The following is a 20,471-nucleotide window of genomic DNA, read 5'->3' as shown; positions in this document are numbered from 1 at the left end:
TTCAAGAGTATAACAAGAGTAGCTGTGAGTATTCTGGCCCAAATCATAGTGCAAGATTTGATCTAGTTTGTCTGCATATCTCTGAATTAACCTGGGATCAGACTGATCTCTAGATGTGGAATGATATGTTGGTAATCAAATATCTGGTGGTGGTAGGGTAGAAAATTATTTATTCATAGCCTGCATAGGAATAAACTATGGAATATTCAAAAAAGAGAAAGAGCTGGGCCTGGTGGCATGGGCCTGTAGTCCTAGCTACTTGGGAGGTGGAGGCAGGAAGATTGTGAGCCCAGCTACTTGGGATCCAGGGCAGGAGGATAGCCTGAGCCAGGAATTCAAGACCAGTCTGTGCAATATAGCAGGAACTAATTTTTTTTGTTGTTGTTGTTATTGTTGTTTTCTTTTTTTAAAAAAGAAAGAAAATAAATAGTAGCATTACCATCTTTTCTTTTGCTTCATGGATTATTTTGCTGGAGGTTTGATGATGACCTAATAATTATAATGGTAGCTTGTATTTACTAAATGTTCCCCATGTGCTTGGTATGTACATCATTTAATTTATTTTGATTCTTAGAACAATCATAGTCTAGACTCTAGTGTTATTCCTACAAGAGAGTAGGTAAATTGCCCAGTATTTTGCAGCTAATAAATTGCAGGATTGGATTGTGAACTCAAGTCTCTCTGACTCCAAAACCCATTGCTGTTGGCTACGAAAAGAAGCACTGGGAATTGCAAGCTTGACTTTAAGAGTTATTGAATATATACAACTTGTTAAGAATTGTGGTAAGTCTGAAAGTAACACAAAGAAATGTAAAGCTTCATTCCTGCCCCCAGCAAGTTTACAACGTAATTGGATAGATGTCTTACATACTTGAAACAATTAGAAAATAATATAATATCATATTTGGTAGGTTCTATTGTATAGACTATACACAATGGCCTTTGGAGTTCAGAATATTGAGAGGCCAGTGTGCACTCAAGAGAGGAATTAAGGAAAGTTTTAGGAAGAAAGTGGGTTTATAGCTCGGCCTAAATAGGATTTGGGTAGTTGGAATGTAGGAGATGTAAAGCTATTCTAGGTCTCATAACAGGAATACCTGTGAAACAAAAATAGGAATTTCTCAGTATCTTCAAGTTCTCATGGCTGGGTCCCTGGTGTGCCAGTGAAAGCCATTCCTAACACATCCTGCCTCTATTCTGCAAGGTTTGAATATGGATATCTTTAGCAGAAATGTTTCAAAAGATTATGACTACTATTAATAGAGTGACAAAATTATTGTCTAATAATAATGGACACTTTTGAGAGTGAAAGTAGATGCTATTAAAAATTATACCAGGAAAACAGATAAAACGGGAAATGTCCTGCATACATCGGGACATATGTCACCCAAGCTATTAACCATAAACACAAGCTGTTTAACTTCTGTTAGAGTTCTTCTTGTTGATTTCCTGGTATAGTCTCCATAGTGCTTATTCAAGACCCATGTTTTTACACACTGTGGGTTGCATCCCATTTAGTGGGTGATGCAGTCAATTTAGTAGGTGGCACCCAGTTTTAAAAAAATAAAAATGGGACAAAAAACAGTGATATGTTACCTATAGTAAAGAGAAATATTGCTTTGTTTTAAAAAGAAATATATATGTACAAATATATGCAATGTATCCATGGTAAAATTGTCCATTGTTACCAATCAATAAATTATGTGGTCACTCTATTGATAGAAGTTACATATATTTACATATAAAATTAAAATGAAATGTCAAACTAATATATATTATGTATTATAACAGAAATAATTTATACAAGATATAAAATAATACATATGTATTTGAAGAGACCAACCATTATCCTTTCAAGCTCCAGCTATTATGTTTGAAATCCAGTGAGAAGGAATTAAGCATTCCTGGAATTTGCACTCTATATATCTGCTTAGATCTTATTGCTTACTATTTGGGCATGTGGCAACACCAATATTACAAGAGAGACTGGAAAATAGTCTTATTCCACCGTAAAGATCAGTTTTAAAAAAGTCTTGTTAAAAGAAAAGAGGGTGGGCTTCTATTCCAAAAGAAGAGGGTGGGGTTCTATTCCAAAACAAAAGGAGATTAGATTTTGGGGAAGACAACTAGTAATTACTGGGAGGCTGAAAATGAGGAAACCAAGGGAACTGTGGAGGATCAGACCACAAGAACCACAGCATCTTCTCATAGCAGGAAGTGTGATCAGCATACTATTTCTGTCGCTTGTGATGAATGCCCTTCAACTAGCCTCATTTTCTTGTATCCCTTGTTTAAGAGTCAAGATCGTAGGATGGAGCCCCTGATTGGCTGAGCTTAAATAATGTACCTGCCCCCAGGCTTGTACTGAGAGAGAGAAAAGAAGAATCCTGCTTCTTTATCTTCTGGTGTGGGAAGTTAGCTATATCTTTTATTAGAATTATCTGAAACTGAGATAGGTGTGCTTTAAAGAAGGTGTGTGTGTGTGTGTTGGAAGGGTAGGGAGTTGGATGTCAGACACTGAAGAATTACAAGTTTCCACTGTAATTCTTCTGTAAAATGAAAGAGTTGAACTAAACCATCTCAAATACAAGACATGCACCGAATCTTATGGTTGAGTCATTGTTGATTGGGTAACTCAACTCCCATTTCCAATCCCTGTCTACCTTGCTTGCCTCTATCATAGAGACTGGAAAATCAAGAAACTTGCTTTTTTCTCCCCCTCTCCTCTTAAAGATGGGGTAGCCACACCACATTGTACAGTCTGGCCTTTGAGATATTAACTGGAAGTTTGTTGGGACTTGTTAGGAAAGATTTTTGTTTTGCTTTCCCCTTAAGAGGGATTGGAGGGATTGATATCACTGGTGTCCTCTAGGAGATTCCCCATTTTTCCTGCCATGAATTAAGATGAGATTCCAGGAGTTATAACATGAGGCAAGAGTTGTGAAGATGAAAGTCTTACACACTAACTATGATGGAGTGATAGAGATTGAATCTATATTTTTGAGCTGCTGAACCATCTCCATCTTTAAATTTCTCATTATGTGTGAAAAGAATCTCCTACTTTTAAATAGCCAGTCTTATTTGGCTTTTCTATTATTTACAGCCAAAGAATTCCTAATGGCTTACAAGCATTATACACATTTATAGAAGGAAGGGATTAATGTAGCGTAGTAATAGAGAAGATTGTAATATTCTACCAATTTAAAATGCATATCACAATGAGCTTTCAACTATTATCCTATTTATTTTCTTTACTTCACCATAGAAGTAAATGACAGTTTTCTTTTCTTTCAGCATTCTTTAGGACTGTTATTTCTTAAGAACAGGGTCAGAAAACTATGGCCTGTGGAACACCACTTGTTTTGTAAATAATGTTTTCTTCAAACACAGGCACACCCATTCATTTGTGTATTGTCTATAACTACTTTCAAGCAACAACTGCAGAGTTGAGTAGTTAGAATAGAGACAGAGGGCCCACAAGCCTAAAATATTTGCTCTCTGGCCTTTAACCCCTGCTTTGGATTTCTGTTCCATTTTCCTGTGGCCTTCATAGTCTTTGTCATTCTCTGCAGTCCTACTTCAATATCACCTTGATTTTTCTTTTTCAAGTTTTTTCTCTTCACTTCCCTGTTACTTCCTAGTGCTTCACCATGTTTATTTCCTTGGAAACACTTATAACAGTCTAAAATTATCACGTTTGTTTTATTTTTTATTGCCTGCGTACAGTCAGAATATATGCTTCATGATAGGAGGGATCTTTCCTAACTTATTGAATCCTCAGGATCTAGCATAGTGCCTGGCATAGAGGAAGGAATCCATTAAACACTGAATTATATGAGTGAATAATTAAAGCCCTAATTCACACTAATTTAGACTTCTCCAATAACTGTCTAATTTTTCTTTTTTGCCTCTAGTCTCTTACTCCTCTAATCTATGTCACTCAGGCTTGTCAGACCAATCTCCTTGAAACCTACTTAGTTCCTAGCACTAAAACCTTCAGCTAACTGTCCTTAATTGTTCCTTGCTCTACCAGTTGCCTACAGAATCAAGTTCAGACTTATTGATGCAATCCCAGGCTCTTTTTAAGAGCAGACTTCTTGCTTATTTTGAATGGCTTATACTTAACCAAATTGGCCAACATGCTCATTACCAAAAATACCTGTGATCTTTGCTTTGGTGCTTTAACTTAGTTATTCCATCTGGAATTTCTTTCCTTCTGACTTCTGAATGACAGTCTTGCCCATTCCTGATGGCTCAACTTAAATGTTAATATTCTTTACTAAACATATGATTCCCTTTATCACATTTCCAGCATCTCGTCTTCTCCCACTACCCTTCATCCTGGTAAACATGATCTTGAATCTGTGTTCAATCTTGCTTTTTGTCTTTTATTTCTGTGTAGTGTTACTGCATCTACTTGTATTCCTAAAAAGTCTGTTCAATTACTTTTCACTTGACAAAAATATATCTTTATATATATATAAAATCTTTTGGATTTATATTTTTCATGTGATATATTGATAAGATTCATTTATATTGTTCTGTGTCTTACTGCTGTGTGACAAATTAGCCCCAAGCTTGTTAGGTTAAAAACAACACTCATTGATTATCTCACAGTTTCTGTGGGTCAGGAATCTAGGCACAGGTTAGCTGGATCCTCTACTTGAAGATTTCTCATGAGGCTATAATCAAGGTGTTGCCTGAGGCCATAGTCACCTCAAGGTTAACTGGGCCAGATCTACTTCCATGCTCACTCGGTGATTGCTGGCAGAATTAAGTTCCTTATGGAATTGGATTAAGAGCCTTGATTCTTACTGGCTGTTGAACAGAGATCACCCTCCTTCCTTGAAAGGTGGCCTTCTCCATCACAGCGCATGAGAAGAGCAAGGGAGAGAATATCAGCAAGACAAAATCACAGTCTACTGTAACTGAATTACAGAATTTACATCCCCTCACTATTGCTGTATTCTCTTCATTAGAAGCCAGTCACTAGGTCCAACCCACATTCAAAGTGAGGAAATTACACAAAGGTATGAATACCAGGAGGCAGGGGTGGGACATTGGGAGCCTTGTCAGAAGCTGCCTACCGTATGGCATACCACTGTAATTTATTTCTTTTAACAGTTATATACCATTTTGTTTGAATATACCGGTTTATGCTCCTCTTCTTGGACATTGGTTTTCCCTTCTGGGTTTTTTGCTGTTGTGAACAGTGATGCCACAAACATTCTTGTATGTGTGATGGGTCTCTGGTACTCTTCTCTGAATCTTTCCCGGTTTAATATTGTGTTCTGACAGACTGAAGCACTAGCAAGACATCCTTAGTTAGATCCTTTCGTAATTCATAGGTGTGATTATTGGGTTTTCATGCTCATGTTTGAGAGGTACCTCCTTCAAACCTTGTTACAACATGGGCACGTTTCCTGTCTGATGTGAAAAAAAAGAGACATCCTTGAATAATTTTATCTAGAATTAATCTTATCCCTTCTAAACTCCTATAGCATTTCTTTTGTTATGGTATTTACTACTTGTCACCTTTTATTACACTTATTTTGTGCATTTCATATTTTTTCCCTTGAAATAGTAACTTGTTGAGGGTAGGAAATAAATCTGATTCCGGTTTTCACAATTTACACAGTGCTTTCAGTATGTGTTACTGAGCGAATGAATTCTGTTTAAATGTCGGTGCCTAATTTTTAAAGTCTTTATAATCTGGTTCCAGTAACCCTATTATATTTCTCACTTCTCTCATACAGGGACCCTTATTTAGGCAGGTGGGTCTCTTAGACATTCTTTTTCAATCTCTTCCTAATGAATTTAGATCATACGATCTTTCTTCTGTTTCTATTGAATTTATTATTTATTTCACACATTTAACATTTTAGTATATACTTGAGCCGTGTTATATGTACTTAGTCGTAATAGGTACACAATAAACTTTATTGATGGAATTGCTGAAGTATCTTACTTTATAGTTATTTTCAACTAGTTAAGTATTTTTATACCATCTATATTGTCAGTTGACTGAGCAAATAAATAAACAAATACTGATGTGTTTGAGTAGATTTTTATCACTTTTTAATTTTTTTGGTCATAGGTATTTTTGGAGTTAATGGAGTCAGAAGGACCTCCAGAGTCAGAGAGTTCAGAATTTTTCTCACAGCAGGAAGAGGAAGATGAAGAAGAAGAAGTCCAAGAACCAGAGGAAACAGGCCCCAGGAACCCCCTTTTACAACCTGCTCTCACAGGGGATGTAGAGGGTTTGCAGAAGATTTTTGAAGATCCTGAGAATCCTCATCATGAACAGGCCATGCAGCTTCTCTTAGAAGAAGACATCGTTGGGAGAAATTTGTTGTATGCAGCTTGCATGGCTGGGCAAAGTGATGTGATTAGAGCTTTGGCAAAATACGGTGTGAATCTGAATGAAAAAACCACCAGAGGTATTTTGTCTTTTTTCTCTCATCAGTATTACTTATGATGACCTAAAGATGCCATGTAATATATTTCAGGTTAGATATATTTGATGTGCCTGTTTTATACTTTACATATATGTGTATATACATCTATATGGGTATATGTATGTGTATACATGTAAATGTCAATGTTGATATTACATAGTATAGTATTTTAGAACATAGACTTCACTATTTATTAGCTGTGTGACTTGGCAAGTTACCTAATCTTTTTGTGTTTCTGTTTTTCCATCTGCAAAATGGGGACAATAATTATATTTTCCTTACAGGGTATAATGAGGATTAAATAGGATAAAATAAATATTTTAGTGCTTGGCATATTGTAAATTGATATATAGTAAATGTGTAATAATTTACTGTTATCTCTTTCCCTTGAAGATTTATTAATTGTTAGCAATCATCTAATTAGCTTTTTAAATTCAGTAATTACTTTTTCAGATTGCAAATATAATATGTGGTCGTGGTAGAAAACAAAAAAATGATCATCAGCATGATCTTCAGCAAAGAAAGGATATACACTCTCTTCATGCTCACATGGAACATTTTAAAAATATTGATCGTATGTTAAGCCATAAAGGAAGTCTTAACAACTATCAGAGAATCTATAGCATATAGTCTTTGATCAGTGACTATGACAAAATAAAATTAAAAAGTAGTAACAAAAAGATAACTGAAAACTGAAAGCAAGAACACACTTACTTATTTTTTATTTTCATTTTTATTTTTTGAGACAGGGTCTCACTCTGTTGCCCAGGCTGGAGTGCAATGGCATGACCTCAGCTCACTGCAACCTCCACCTCCCAGGTTCAAGCAATTCTCACACCTTAGCTTCCCGAGTAGCTGGGACTACAGGCATGGGTCACCATGCCTGGCTAATTTTTGTATTTTTTGGTAGAGACAGGGTTTCACCATTTTGGCCAGGCTGGTCTCGATCTCCTGACCTCCAGAGATCCACCTACCTTGGTCTCCCAAAGTCCTGGGATTACAGGTGTGAGCCACTGCACCCAACCAAGAACACACTTTAAATCATCTATTGGTCACAGAAGAAATAATGAAAATTATGAAATGTTCAAGTGACAACAGCATCACTATGTCTGAACCCATGGGATACAACTAAAATTAAAATTCTAGTATAATATTTATATTAGAATATACAAAACATAAAAATATTAGGAAACAAAACATTTGACTGAAGAAGTTAGAAAAAGAACAACTGAGTAACCAAAGAAAGTAAATATAATTTACTTCATTATAATTGAATAAATTAATGACGTTGAAAATAAAGAAATAGGCCAGAGGCCAGGCACAGAGGCTCACACCTATAATCTCAGCAATTTGGGAGGCCGAGGCAGGAGGATTGCTTGAGGTCAGGAGTTCAAGAACAGCCTGGGTGACATGATAAGACTCTGTTTCAAAAAAGAAAAAAAAAAAAAAAGAAAGAAAGAAAAGCAAGAAAGAAAGGAAATAGAAAACAGAATAGATGGAAAGGAAAGGATTGACAATACCAAAATCAGGTTCAGTGAAAATGACAGTTGAAAAACATTTGATTTTATATATGTATACACACACACACACACACACACACACACACACACACACACACACATTTGTTGTCGTTCTCTTTTTTTTGAGACAGAGTCTTGTTCTGTCACCCAGGCTGGAGTACGGTGGCGCAATCTTGGCTCACTACTGCCTCCGCCTCCTGGGTTCAAGCAATTCTCCTGCCTCAGCCTCCTCAGTAGCTGGGATTACAGGCATGCAACAGCATGCCTGGCTAATTTTTGTATTTTTTAGTACAGAGGGGGTTTCGCCATGTTGGCCAGGCTGGTCTCAAACTCCTGGCCCCAGGTGATCCACCTGCCTTGGCCTCCCAAAGTGCTGGAATTACAGGTGTAAGCCACCGCACCCAGCCGACTTTTGATAATATTAATCAGAGAGAGACAGCATAAATAATATTTGGAATTGAAAACATAGAACATTAACACAGAAAAAAAGTAAGATTTAAAAAAAATCATTAGAGCCAGGTATTGTGGTTCACACCTGTAATCCCAGCACTATGGGAGGCCAAGGTGGGAGGATAGTTTGAGCCCAGGAGTTTGAGACAAGCCTCCCTACCTCCTGGGCTCAAGCAGTGCTCTCACCTTGGCCTCCCAAAGCACTGGGATTACAGGCATGAGCCACTGCATCTGGCCTGTGATGAAAGCTCTTAGGGAAAGCGGAATAGAAGAAACTTTCCTTAAGGCTGTCTATCAAAAACCTGAAGTGAACTTACCCAACATTGAATTTTTCAGAAACATTCTTTATAATCAGAAATAAGACTAAGATATTTGTTATTATGGCTTCCATTTATCATTATAATAGAGTTTCCAGCAATAGCAGTAAGAAGGGTAGAGAAATAACACAGTATTGTGCTAGAGCCAGCTTTTATGAGCTCTGAAGAACTGATTGTTAAAATTTCAGAGTTTTTGTGAATTGGTTGATGTCATGTTGATAGCTATTGAAATTGGCCATGTTGGGCCATACATCACAGTAATTGGCTAATGATACAAATCAGGGCTTTTCTCTCCAGGTAACTAGTTATACATTTACCAGCATACTACTGGATATAAAGATCAGAGTATAAGAAACAAAACTCTGATTATTCATAGGTACATAGACTTAAATTCAAGGGAATCTACTATTAGTACTAAGAGAGTTTAGGAAGAATATGAACATAAGACCAATATCCCAATCAGTAACTTTCTATATACCATCAACAACAAGGGAATGTGATAAAAATAAAGATCTTATTCATAACAAAATGATAAAGGAAGTAGGAATAAATCTGACAAAATAATTGTAAGACATGGGTCCATTACAAGATGGCCAAATAGGAACAGCTCCAGTCTGCAGCTCCCAGCATGATCGATGCAGAAGACGGGTGATTTCTGCATTTCCAACTGAGGTACCTGGTTCATCTCATTGGGACTGGTTGGACAGTGGGTGCAGCCCATGGAGGGTGAGCTGAAGCAGGGTGGGCATTGCCTCACCTGGGAAGCACAAGGGGTCAGGGGATTTCCCTTTCCTAGCCAAGGGAAGCCATGACACACTGTACCTGGAAAAATGGGACATTCCTGTCTTAATGCTGTGCTTTTCCAACAGTCTTAGCAAATGGCACACCAGGAGATTATATCCCGTGCCTGGCTCAGTGGGTCCCACACCCATGGAACCTTGCTCACTGGTAGAGCAGCAGTCTGAGATCAACCTGTGAGGCAGCAGCGTGGCAGGCGGAGGGGCATCCACCATTGCTGAGGCTTGAGTAGGTAGACAAAGCAGCCAGGAAAGCTCGAACTGGGTGGAGCCCACCACAGCTCAGCAAGGCCTGCTGCCTCTGTTGACTCCACTTCTGTGGGCAGGGTATGACTGAACAAAAGGCAGCAGAAACTTCTGCAGACTTAAACATCCCTGTCTGACAGCTCTGAAGAGAGCAGTGGTTCTCCCAGCACGGTGTTTGAGCTCTGAGAACGGACACATTGCCTCCTGACACCCATGTAGCCTAACGGGGAGATACCTCCCAGTAGGGGCCAACTGACACCTCATACAGGCAGATGCTGCTCTGGGATGAAGCTTCCAGAGGACAGATCAGGCAGCAATATTTGCTGTTCTGCAATATTTGCTGTTCTGCAGCCTCCGCTGGTGATACCCAGGAAAACACGGTCTGGAGGGCACCTCCAGCAAACTACAACAGACCTGCAGCTGAGGGACCTGACTGTTAGAAGGAAAACTAAAAAACAGAAAGGAATAGCATCAACGTCAATAAAAAGGACATCCATACCAAAACCCTATCTGTAGGTCAACAACATCAAACACCAAAGGTAGATAAAACCACAAAGATGGGGAGAAACCAGAGCAGAAAAGCTGAAAATTCTAAAAACCAGAGCACGTCTTCTCCTCCAGAAGACTGCAGCTCTTCAACAGCAACGGAACAAAGCTGGACAGAGAATGACTTTGATGAGCTGACAGAAGTAGGCTTCAGAAGGTCGGTAATAACAAACTACTCCAAGCTAGAGGAGGATGTTTGAACCCACCGTAAGGAATCTAAAAACCTTGAAAAAAGATTAAACAAATGGCTAACTAGAATAAACAATGTAGAGAAGACATTAAATGATCTGACGGAGCTGAAAATCATGGCAGGAGAACTATGTGATGCATGCACAAGCTTCAGTAGCCAATTCGTTCAAGTGGAAGAAAGGGTATCAGTGATTGATGATCAAATTAATGAAATAAAGCAAGAGAACAAAATTAGAGAAAAAAGAGTAAAAAGAAATGAACAAAGCCTTCAAGAAATATGGGATTATGTGAAAAGACCAAATCTACATTTGATGGGTATACCTGAAAGTGACTGGGAGAATGGAACCAAGTTGGAAAGCACTCTTCAGGATATTATCCAGGAGAACTTCCCCAACCTAGCAAGGCAGGCCAACATTCAAATTCAGGAAATACAGAGAACACCACATAGATACTCCTCAAGAAGGGCAACCCCAAGACAGAATTATCAGATTGACCCAGGTTGAAATGAAGGAAAAAATGTTAAGTGCAGCCAGAGAGAAAGGTTGGGTTACCCACAAAGGGAAGTCCATCAGACTAACAGCGAATCTCTTGGCAGAAACTCTACAAGCCAGAAGAGAGTGGGGACCAATATTCAACATTCTTAAAGAAAATAGTTTTCAACCCAGAATTACATATCCAGTCAACCTAAGTTTCATAAGTAAAGGAGAAATAAAATCCTTTACAGATACGCAAATGCTGAGAGATTTTGTCACCACCAGGACTGCCTTGCAAGAGCTCCTGAAGGAAGCACTAAACATGGAAAGGAACAACTGGTACCAACCACTGCAAAAACATGCCAAATTATAGAGATCATCGATGCTAGGAAGAAACTGCATCAACTAATGGGCAAAATAACCAGCTAAGATCATAATGTCAGGATCAGAGTCACACATAACAATATTAACCTTAAATGTAAATGGGCTAAATGCCCCAATTAAAAGACACAGACTGACAAACTGGATAGAGTCAAGACCCATCAATGTGCTATATTCAGGAGACCCATCTCATGTGCAGAGACACACATAGGCTCAAAATAAAGGGGTGGAGGAAGATCTACCAAGCGAATGGAAAGCAAAATAAATAAATAAATAAAATAAAATAAAATAAAATAAAATAAAAAGCAGGGTTGCAATCCTAGTCTCTGATAAAACAGACTGTAAGCCAACAAAGATCAAAAGAGACAAAGGCGGCCATTACATAATGGTAAAGGGATCAATTCAACAAGAAGAGCTAACTATCATAAATATATAGACACCCAATACAGGAGCACCCAGATTCATAAAGCAAGTCCTTAGAGACCTACAAAGAGACTTAGACTTCCACATAATAATAATAATGGGAGATTTTAACACCCCACTGTCAATATTAGACAGATCAACGAGACAGAAGGTTAACAAGAACATCCAGGACTTGAACTCAGCTCTGCATCAAGCAGACCTAATAGACATCTACAGAACTCTGCACCCCGAATCAACAGAGTATACATTCTTCTCAGCACTACATCACACTTATTCTAAAATTGACCACATAGTTGGAAGTAAAATACTCCTCAGCAAATGTAAAAGAACTGAAATCACAGCAAACTATCTCTCAGACCACAGTGCAATCAAATTAGAACTCAGGATTAAGAAACTCACTCAAAACCCCACAACTACATGGAAACTGAACAACCTGCTCCTAAATGACTACTGGGTACATAACGAAATGAAGGCAGAAATAAAGATGTTCTTTGAAACCAGTGAGAACAAAGACATAACATACCAGGATCTCTGGGACACATTTAAAGCAGTGTGTAGAGGGAAATTTATAGCACTAAATGCCCACAAGAGAAAGCAGGAAAGATCTAAAATCAACACCCTAACATCACAGTTAAAAGAACTAGAGAAGCAAGAGCAAACAAATTCAAAAGCTAGCAGAAGGCAAGAAATAACTAAGGTCAGAGCAGAACTGAAGGAGATAGAAACATAAAAAACCCTTCAAAAAATCAGTGAATACAGGAGCTGTTGTTTTGAAAAGATCAACAAAAGGGATAGACTGCTAGCAAGACTAATGAGAAAATAGAGAACAATCAAATAGATGCAATAAAAATGATAAAGGGGGTATCACCACCAATCCAACAGAAATACAAACTATCGTCAGGGAATACTATGATGCAAACAAACTAGAAAATCTAGAAGAAATGGATAAATTCCTGGACGCATACACCCTCCCAAGACTAAACCAGGAAGAAGTTGAATCGCTGAATAGACCAATAACAGGCTCTGAAAGTGAGGCAGTAATCAATAGCCTACCAACCAAAAAGTCTAGGACCAGATGGATTCACAACAAATTCTACCAGAGTTACAAAGAGGAGCTGGTACTATTCCTTCTGAAACTATTCCAATCAACAGAAAAAGGGAATCCTCCCTAACTCATTTTATGAGGCCAGCATCATCCTGATACCAAAGCTTGGCAGAGACACAACAAGCTTCTCTAAAATTCTCTAAAGGAGAATTTTAGACCAACATCCCTGATGAACATCGATGCGAAAAATCCTCAATGTAATACTGGCAAATAGAATCCAGCAGCACATCAAAAGCTTATCCACCATGATCAAGTTGGCTTAATCCCTGGAATGCAAGGCTGGTTCCACATACACAAATCAATAAACATAATCCATCACATGAACAGACCCAACAACAAAAAACACATGATTAACTCAATAGATACAGAAAAGGCCTTTGACAAAATTCAACAGCCCATCGTGCTGAAAACTCTCAATAAACTAGGTATTGATGGAATGTTTCTCAAAATAAAAAGAGCTATTTATGACAAACCCACAGCCAATGTCATACTGAATGGGCAAAAACTGGAAGCATTCTCTTTGAAAACTGGCACAAGACAGGGATGCCCTCTCTCACCACTCCTATTCAACATAGTGTTGGAAGTTCTGGCTAGGGCAATCAGGCAAGAGAAAGAACTAAACATATTCAGTTAGGAACAGAAGAAGTCAAATTGTCCCTGTTTGCAGATGATATCATTGTATATTTAGAAAACCCTGTCTTCTCAGCCCCAAATCTCCTTAAACTGATAAGCAACTTCAGCAAAGTCTCAGGATACAAAATCAATGTGCAAAAATCACAAGCATGCCTATACACCAATAACAGAGAAACAGAGAGCCAAATCATGAGGAAACTCCCATTTACAATTGCTACAAAGAGAATACAATACCTAGGAATCCAACTTACAAGGGATGTAAAGGACCTCTTCAAGGAGTATTACAAACCACTGCTCAATGAAGTAAAGGAGGACACAAACAAATAGAAGAACATTCCGTGCTCATAGATAGGAAGAATCAGTATTGTGAAAATGGCCATACTGGTCAAGGTAATTTATGGATTCAGTGCCATCCCCATCAAGCTACCAATGACTTTCTTCACAGAATTGGAAAAAACTGCTTTAAAGTTCATACAGAACCAAAAAAGAGCCTGCATTGCCAAGACAATACTAAGCAAAAAGAACAAAGCTGAAGGCATCACACTACCTGACTTCAAACTACACTACAAGGCTACAGTAAGCAAAACAGCATGGTACTGGTACCAAAACAGAGGAATAGGCCAATGGAACAGAACAGAACCCTCAGAAATAACACCACACATCTACAACCATCTGATCTTTGACAAACCTGACAAAAACAAGAAATGGGGAAAGGATTCCCTATTTAATAAATGGTGCTGGGAAAACTGGCTAGCCATATGTAGAAAGCTGAAACTGGATCCCTTCCTTACACCTTATACAAAAATTAATTCACGATGGATTAAAGACTTAAATGTTAGACCTAAAACCATAAAAACCCTAGAAGAAAACCTAGGCAATACCATTCAGGACATAGGCATAGGCAAGGACTTCGTGACTAGAACACCAAAAGCAATGGCAACAAAAGCCAAAATAGACAAATGGGATCTAATTAAACTAAAGACCAGGCCAGGAGCAGCAGATCATGCCTGTAATCCCAATACTTTGGGAGGCCGAGGCAGGCATATCGCAAGGTCAGGAGCTCGAGACCAACCTGGCCAATATGGTGAAACCCCATATCTACTAAAAATACAAAAATTAGCCGGGCGTGGTGACATGTGCCTGTAATTCCAGCCACTTGGGAGGTTGAGGCAAGAGAATCACTGAACCCGGGGAGGCGGAGGTTGCAGTGAGCCGAGATCATGCCACTGTACTCCAGCCTGGGTGACAGAGCAAGACTCCATCTGAAAAAAAAAAAAAAAAAAGAAAAGAAATCAACAACAACTAAAGACCTTCTGCACAGCAAAAGAAACTACCATCAGAGTGAACAGGCAACCTACAGAATGGGAGAAAATTACAAGAAAAAAACAAACCCAATCAAAAAGTGGGCAAAGGATAAGAACAGACACTTCTCAAAAGAAGACATTTATGAAGCCAAAAGACACAAGAAAAGATGCTCATCATCACTGGTCATCAGAGAAATGCAAATCAAAACAACAATGAGATACCATCTCATGCCAGTTAGAATGGCAGTCATTAAAAAGTCAGGAAACAACAAATGCTGGAGAGGATGTGGAGAAATAGGAATGCTTTTACACTGTTGGTGGGAGTGTAAACTAGTTCAACCATTGTGGAAGACAGTGTGGCGATTCCTCAAGGATCTAGAACTAGAAATACCATTTGACCCAGCAATCCAGTTACTGGGCATATACCCAAAGGATTATAAATCATGCTGCTATAAAGACACATGCACATGTATGTTTATTGTGGCACTATTCACAGTAGCAAAGACTTGGAACCAACTCAAGTGTCCATCAATGATAGACTGGATTAAGAAAATGTGGCACATATACACCATGGAATACTATGCAGCCATGAAAAAGGATGAGTTCGTGTCCTTTGCAGGGACATGGATGAAGCTGGAAACCATCATTCTCAGCAAACTATCACAAGGATAGAAAACGAAACAGTGCATGTTCTCACTCATAGGTGGTAACTGAACAATGAGAACACTTGGTCACAGGGTGGGGAACATCACACATTGTAGGGTGGGGGGGCTGGTTGGAGGGATAGCATTAGGAGATATACCTAATGTAAATGACGAGTTAATGGGTGCAGCAAACCAACATGACACATATAACAAACCTGCATGTTGTGCACATGTACCCTAGAGCTTAAAGTATAATAATAATAAAACAAGAATTGTAAGACATTTATGACAAAAAGTATGAAACTTTATTGATTTATATGAAAGACCACACGAAGTGTATATGTGTCTCAATAGTGAGATTAAATTTCATAATGCTGTTTCTCTTAATTTCTTCCAAATTAATTTGTCAATCTAGTTAATATCTTTTTAAAAAGCAACTGAGAAGCTGACTCTAAATTTCAGTGGGGAAAATGAACTATTTAGTATATGATGCCAGAGAATGTTTATTATTCATCTGGAAAAAAATAAAATTATATACCTTTTTTTTTTTGTCTTTTGAGGAACAACTCTTTAATTAGTCTTTATCATGCTTGCTTTTTCTTTTCTTCTAGCCACCAGAAAACATTGGGAACAGAAAAAGACACAAAGTAAATAGATTGGCAAATATTTCTATTCTATGACTCATAGAAGTTGCTGCCATCAGGTATTCCCAGATATAGTGCAAAGTACTTCACATGTCTTACCTGATTTAATTCTTTTAAAAACTATCTAAAGATGTTCTGTGTTATCTCTTTTGATCAATGAGGAAGCTGAGGCTTAGAAAGGAAAAGGAACTTGTCCAAGCCTCACAGCTAGAGACTGACCTATAGTTTAAGTCCTGACTTGTCAGGACAAAATGCTTAATTCCTGTTACACGTTGCCTGTATTTGCAGACATAGGACCCACTGCAAATTGGCATGTGATACCTGCTCATGTGCTATGACAAAAATACTAAGATGCCTAACTATGATTTGTGCCACCCTCCCATAGCATAATATTGACGTAGATAAATGTCTACCCGTTGTCCAATTCCCCCATATGTATAGGTGTGGCTATGATATAGATAGGTTTTTTTTTAATTATTATACTTTAAGTTCTAGGGTGCATGTGCACAACGTGCAGTTTTGTTACATATGTATGCATGTGCCATATTGGTGTGCTGCACCCATTAACGCGTCATTTACATTAGGTATATCCCCTAATGCTATCCGTCTCCCTCCACCTCCCCACAATAGGCCCTGGTGTGTGATGTTCCCCTTCCTGTGTCCAAGTGATCTCATCGTTCAATTCCCACCTATGAGTGAGAACATGCGGTGTTTGGTTTTCTGTCCTTGTGATAGTTTGCTGAGAATGATGGTTTCCAGCCGCATCCATGTCCCTACAAAGGACACGAACTCATCCTTTTTTATGGCTACACGGTATTCCATGGTGTATATGTGCCACATTTTCTTAATCCAGTCTGTCACTGATGGTCATTTGGGTTGATTCCAAGTCTTTGCTATTGTGAATAATGCTACAATAAACATACGTGTGCATGTGTCTTTATAGCAGCATGATTTATAATCCTTTGGGTATATACCCAGTAAGAGGATGGCTGGGTCAAATGGTATTTCCAGTTCTAGATCCTTGGGGAATCGCCACACTGTTTTCCACAATGGTTGATATATACCTACTTTTTACCACACATAAAAATTAATTACAGGTGATTGTAAGACATGAATGTATAAAGCAAAATATGTTAAACTTTTTGAAAAATAGAGGAGTATTGCTATATTCTTGAGACATCACAGAGTATCTTGAGATATAAAGAACCCAACCACTAAGGGAAAATATCTCTCTGTCAGTCTATCTATCTATCTAAATTTTGAACTATGCCCAAAAGGTTTCATAAACAAAGTGACAAAATAAGCCACAAAGGATATATCTATGTAAAGACAGTCTACTAATTAATAGGCTTAGAATTCAACCCAATAGAAAAATAGGCAGAGGTTAGGAACATGCAATTTATGGGAGAGAAACTCTCATGGCCAATAAATAAATGAAAATATGTTTAACTTCACTATAAAAGCAAATGTAAACAATGGGCTACCATGACTCATCAGAGTCAGAAAAATTTAAATATTTGACAGTATTAAACATTGCTGAAGATGTAGGAAATGGGAGTTCCTTCACTCTGAGGAGGGATTATAAATTGATGTAATCACTTTTGAGAACATTTATATCAAGTTGTTAATGGACATACCTGATGATCCTAATTTCCATTGCTAGAGATATGTCTTTGGGAAACTCTCACACATGCTTACAAGAAGACATAAGTGTAAAAATGATTATTCAAGCCTTGCTTATAACAGTTAATCACTGGAAATAAATAATAGGAGGGTAGATAAATACATTATGGTATTTTCATACAATGGAATATTACACAATAATTAAATGGAATGAATTAGCTTTTTGGGTATTAAAATGGATAGCTCTCAAAAATATTGAGGCAAAAATCAAGTTACTAAAGGATTCTGTAATAAATTCGTTAACAGCATGGATTTTACAGCCAGACTACCTGAGTTAAAACTCCAGCTTTCCATTAACTTGACTATGTGACTTGGGCAAATTATATAACCTTTCTGTGCTATGGTGTCTTCATCTATAAAAATGAGGATAATAGTAATATTTAAAACACTATATAAAGGAAAAGGAGAGACCCAAATCAGTATTTGGCAGTGTTCCCTAACACTATTCAAGGAAAGTTTTATTGTGACTGGTTGACATGAATATTGCCATCTTTTTGGTAGGTATTTTCCAATGTGTGGGAATAGGTGTATACTCTATTAAGACTTGATGATACACTCCAAAATATTCTGTTTCTTCATTCTGATTGTATGTCACCATGAAACCTTATTTAGAGAGTGGATTCCTAAGCTAAGTGTTGCAGGTGCTCCTGGTTTCTTCTTGCTGCTTATAGGAAAATACCAGAGGAAAAATAAATTGAGAAAAGGATAATTTGGGAAATTCCAAGCCTGTCTATATGGCAAAGACATGAAAATTAAGATTCACTGTCAGAAAAGCATGCTTCAGAGAAAAAACTGAGTATATGACTCTACAACCTTCTGTTGACACGTTGGATCAAAAAGTTCAGAGTGGCTGGGTGCGGTGGTTCATGCCTGTAATCCTAGCACTTTGGGAGGCCAGGGAAAGACTGCTTAAGCCCAGGAGTTCCAGACCAGCCTGGGCAATATACTGAGACTCTGTCTCTACAAAATGTTTAAAAAATTATTGGCTGGGTGTGGTGGCTTATGCCTATAATCCCAGAACTTTGGGACGCTGAGGCGAGTGGATCATGAGATCAAGAGATCAAGATCATCCTGGCCAACATGAGGAAACCCCATCTCTACGAAAAATACAAAAATTAACTGGATGTGATGGGGCATGCCTGTAGTCCCAACTACTCCAGAGGCTGAGGCAGAATAGCTTGAACCCGGGACACATAGGTTGCAGTGAGCCGAGATCGTGCCACTGCATTCCAGCCTGGCAACAGAGAGACTCTATCTAAAAAAAAAAAAAAAAAATGATCTGGGCATGCTGGCATGAGCCTATGGTCCCAGCTACTCGGGAAGCTGAGGTGGGAAGATTGCTTGAGCCCAGGAGTTCGAGGCTGCAGTGAGCTATTCATGCCACTGCACTCTAAACTGGGCAACAGAGAGAGACCCTGTCTGAAAAAATAGTTTAGAGAATTTAGACACAAGAGATTAAGGGAATGACTGGGGTTATCCCTTTATCACACCAGGAAGCCTCTAGAAAGCTTAAGAGTATTGTCCCTCTGTGCAATAAAGTGAATTGCAGTAAAAAGAAGTATGTATGTCCTTGTGGGCAAGTTCAAACAATGATCTTTGATTTTTTAAAAATCAATCTGAAAAAAATTTAAAGATGCCTTCCATATCCTTCTTGTTTACAATTATACCTCATGGCAGTCACTTGAGAAAGTCTAAGAAATGACTTTCTAATTTGATGGGCCATAATTTTAGCTTTAATTAAAAGAATTTCCAAACCTAAGGTATACACAGTTTTAGTAATTTGTATGATTGTGCTAACAATAATGCTAGAGTGGTTAGAGTTTGATAAAAATTCTTTACAATCACAGTCCAGTTGTGTTTAGAATAGATGACCGTTAGGGAGATTGCCATCTTCCTCCCATGATGTTGAAGAGCTCAGGCTTCAGATAGTCTATGTTGGCATCTTGCATCCGTCATTTACTGTTTGCCAGAGATGTTTCCTTGGGCCAGTTTCTTACCCCACCTGCACTTTAGTTTCCTTGTCTATAAAATGAGAACTGTAATAGTTCTGACATCATAGTGGTTTTATAAAACTAAATGAGTTTTCTATATGTAAGACAGAATAGTGCCTGGCCCATGGTAATTGTTCAATACTTGATCACCATTATGATCTTCCACTACGTAAATTAGCCTAAAACAGTGTTGTCTGTTTGATCTCACCATCTTCATTCCATTTGTTAGGGTATACACTCTTACACTGTGCTGCAGCCTGGGGTCGTTTGGAAACTTTGAAAGCACTGGTAGAACTGGATGTTGATATAGAAGCTTTGAACTTCCGGGAAGAAAGGGCTCGAGACGTTGCTGCTAGATATTCTCAGACTGAGTGTGTTGAATTCCTGGACTGGGCAGGTAAGCAAGCTCACAAGGGGTTGGCAAACTGACCGATGAGATGAGTTTTTCTCCTGTGAGTTACAGGATATGTCACCTTTTTTCACAGTGTTTTATTTGTAGATACAACCACAGTCATAGTTGACAATAATACATGAAATTTCCCCCTCTTTCTTTATTTTGCTATTGGCCATAAACATTGTATTTATTAGCAACTGTACATATTGGAAGCTTGTTGATTTACCAACTTCTGTCTCACCAATAATTTTCTATGAGAAAATAATTTCTATA

General features: G+C 38.2%; 1 protein-coding gene and 1 non-coding gene across 7 annotated transcripts in view; both read left to right on the top strand.

The window, feature by feature from the left end:
- LOC105484442 (ankyrin repeat domain 45) overlaps window positions 1-20,471 on the top strand; it is a 59,057-nt gene that overhangs the window by 3,944 nt on the left and 34,642 nt on the right. For 5 of the 6 annotated variants that reach the window (XM_011746028.2, XM_011746026.3, XM_071075787.1 and 2 more), the window contains exons 2-3: window positions 6,098-6,440; window positions 20,034-20,201. In XM_011746028.2, coding sequence (XP_011744330.1) covers window positions 6,113-6,440; window positions 20,034-20,201 — 496 coding nt within the window. In that variant the 5' untranslated portion in view covers window positions 6,098-6,112. Of the gene's footprint in view, window positions 1-4,865; window positions 5,012-6,097; window positions 6,441-20,033; window positions 20,202-20,471 lie in introns of those variants that run through there. The other variant, XM_071075775.1, reaches the window with a different exon arrangement.
- On the top strand, window positions 5,330-5,433 carry LOC112427241 (small nucleolar RNA U13). Its single transcript, XR_003018751.1, has one exon. It is a non-coding gene; the product is annotated as a small nucleolar RNA U13 (small nucleolar RNA).

The sequence above is a fragment of the Macaca nemestrina genome, chromosome 1 (genome assembly GCF_043159975.1).
Source record: "Macaca nemestrina isolate mMacNem1 chromosome 1, mMacNem.hap1, whole genome shotgun sequence".
NCBI lineage: Eukaryota > Metazoa > Chordata > Mammalia > Primates > Cercopithecidae > Macaca > Macaca nemestrina.
This window is presented reverse-complemented; position numbering and strand designations above follow the sequence as displayed.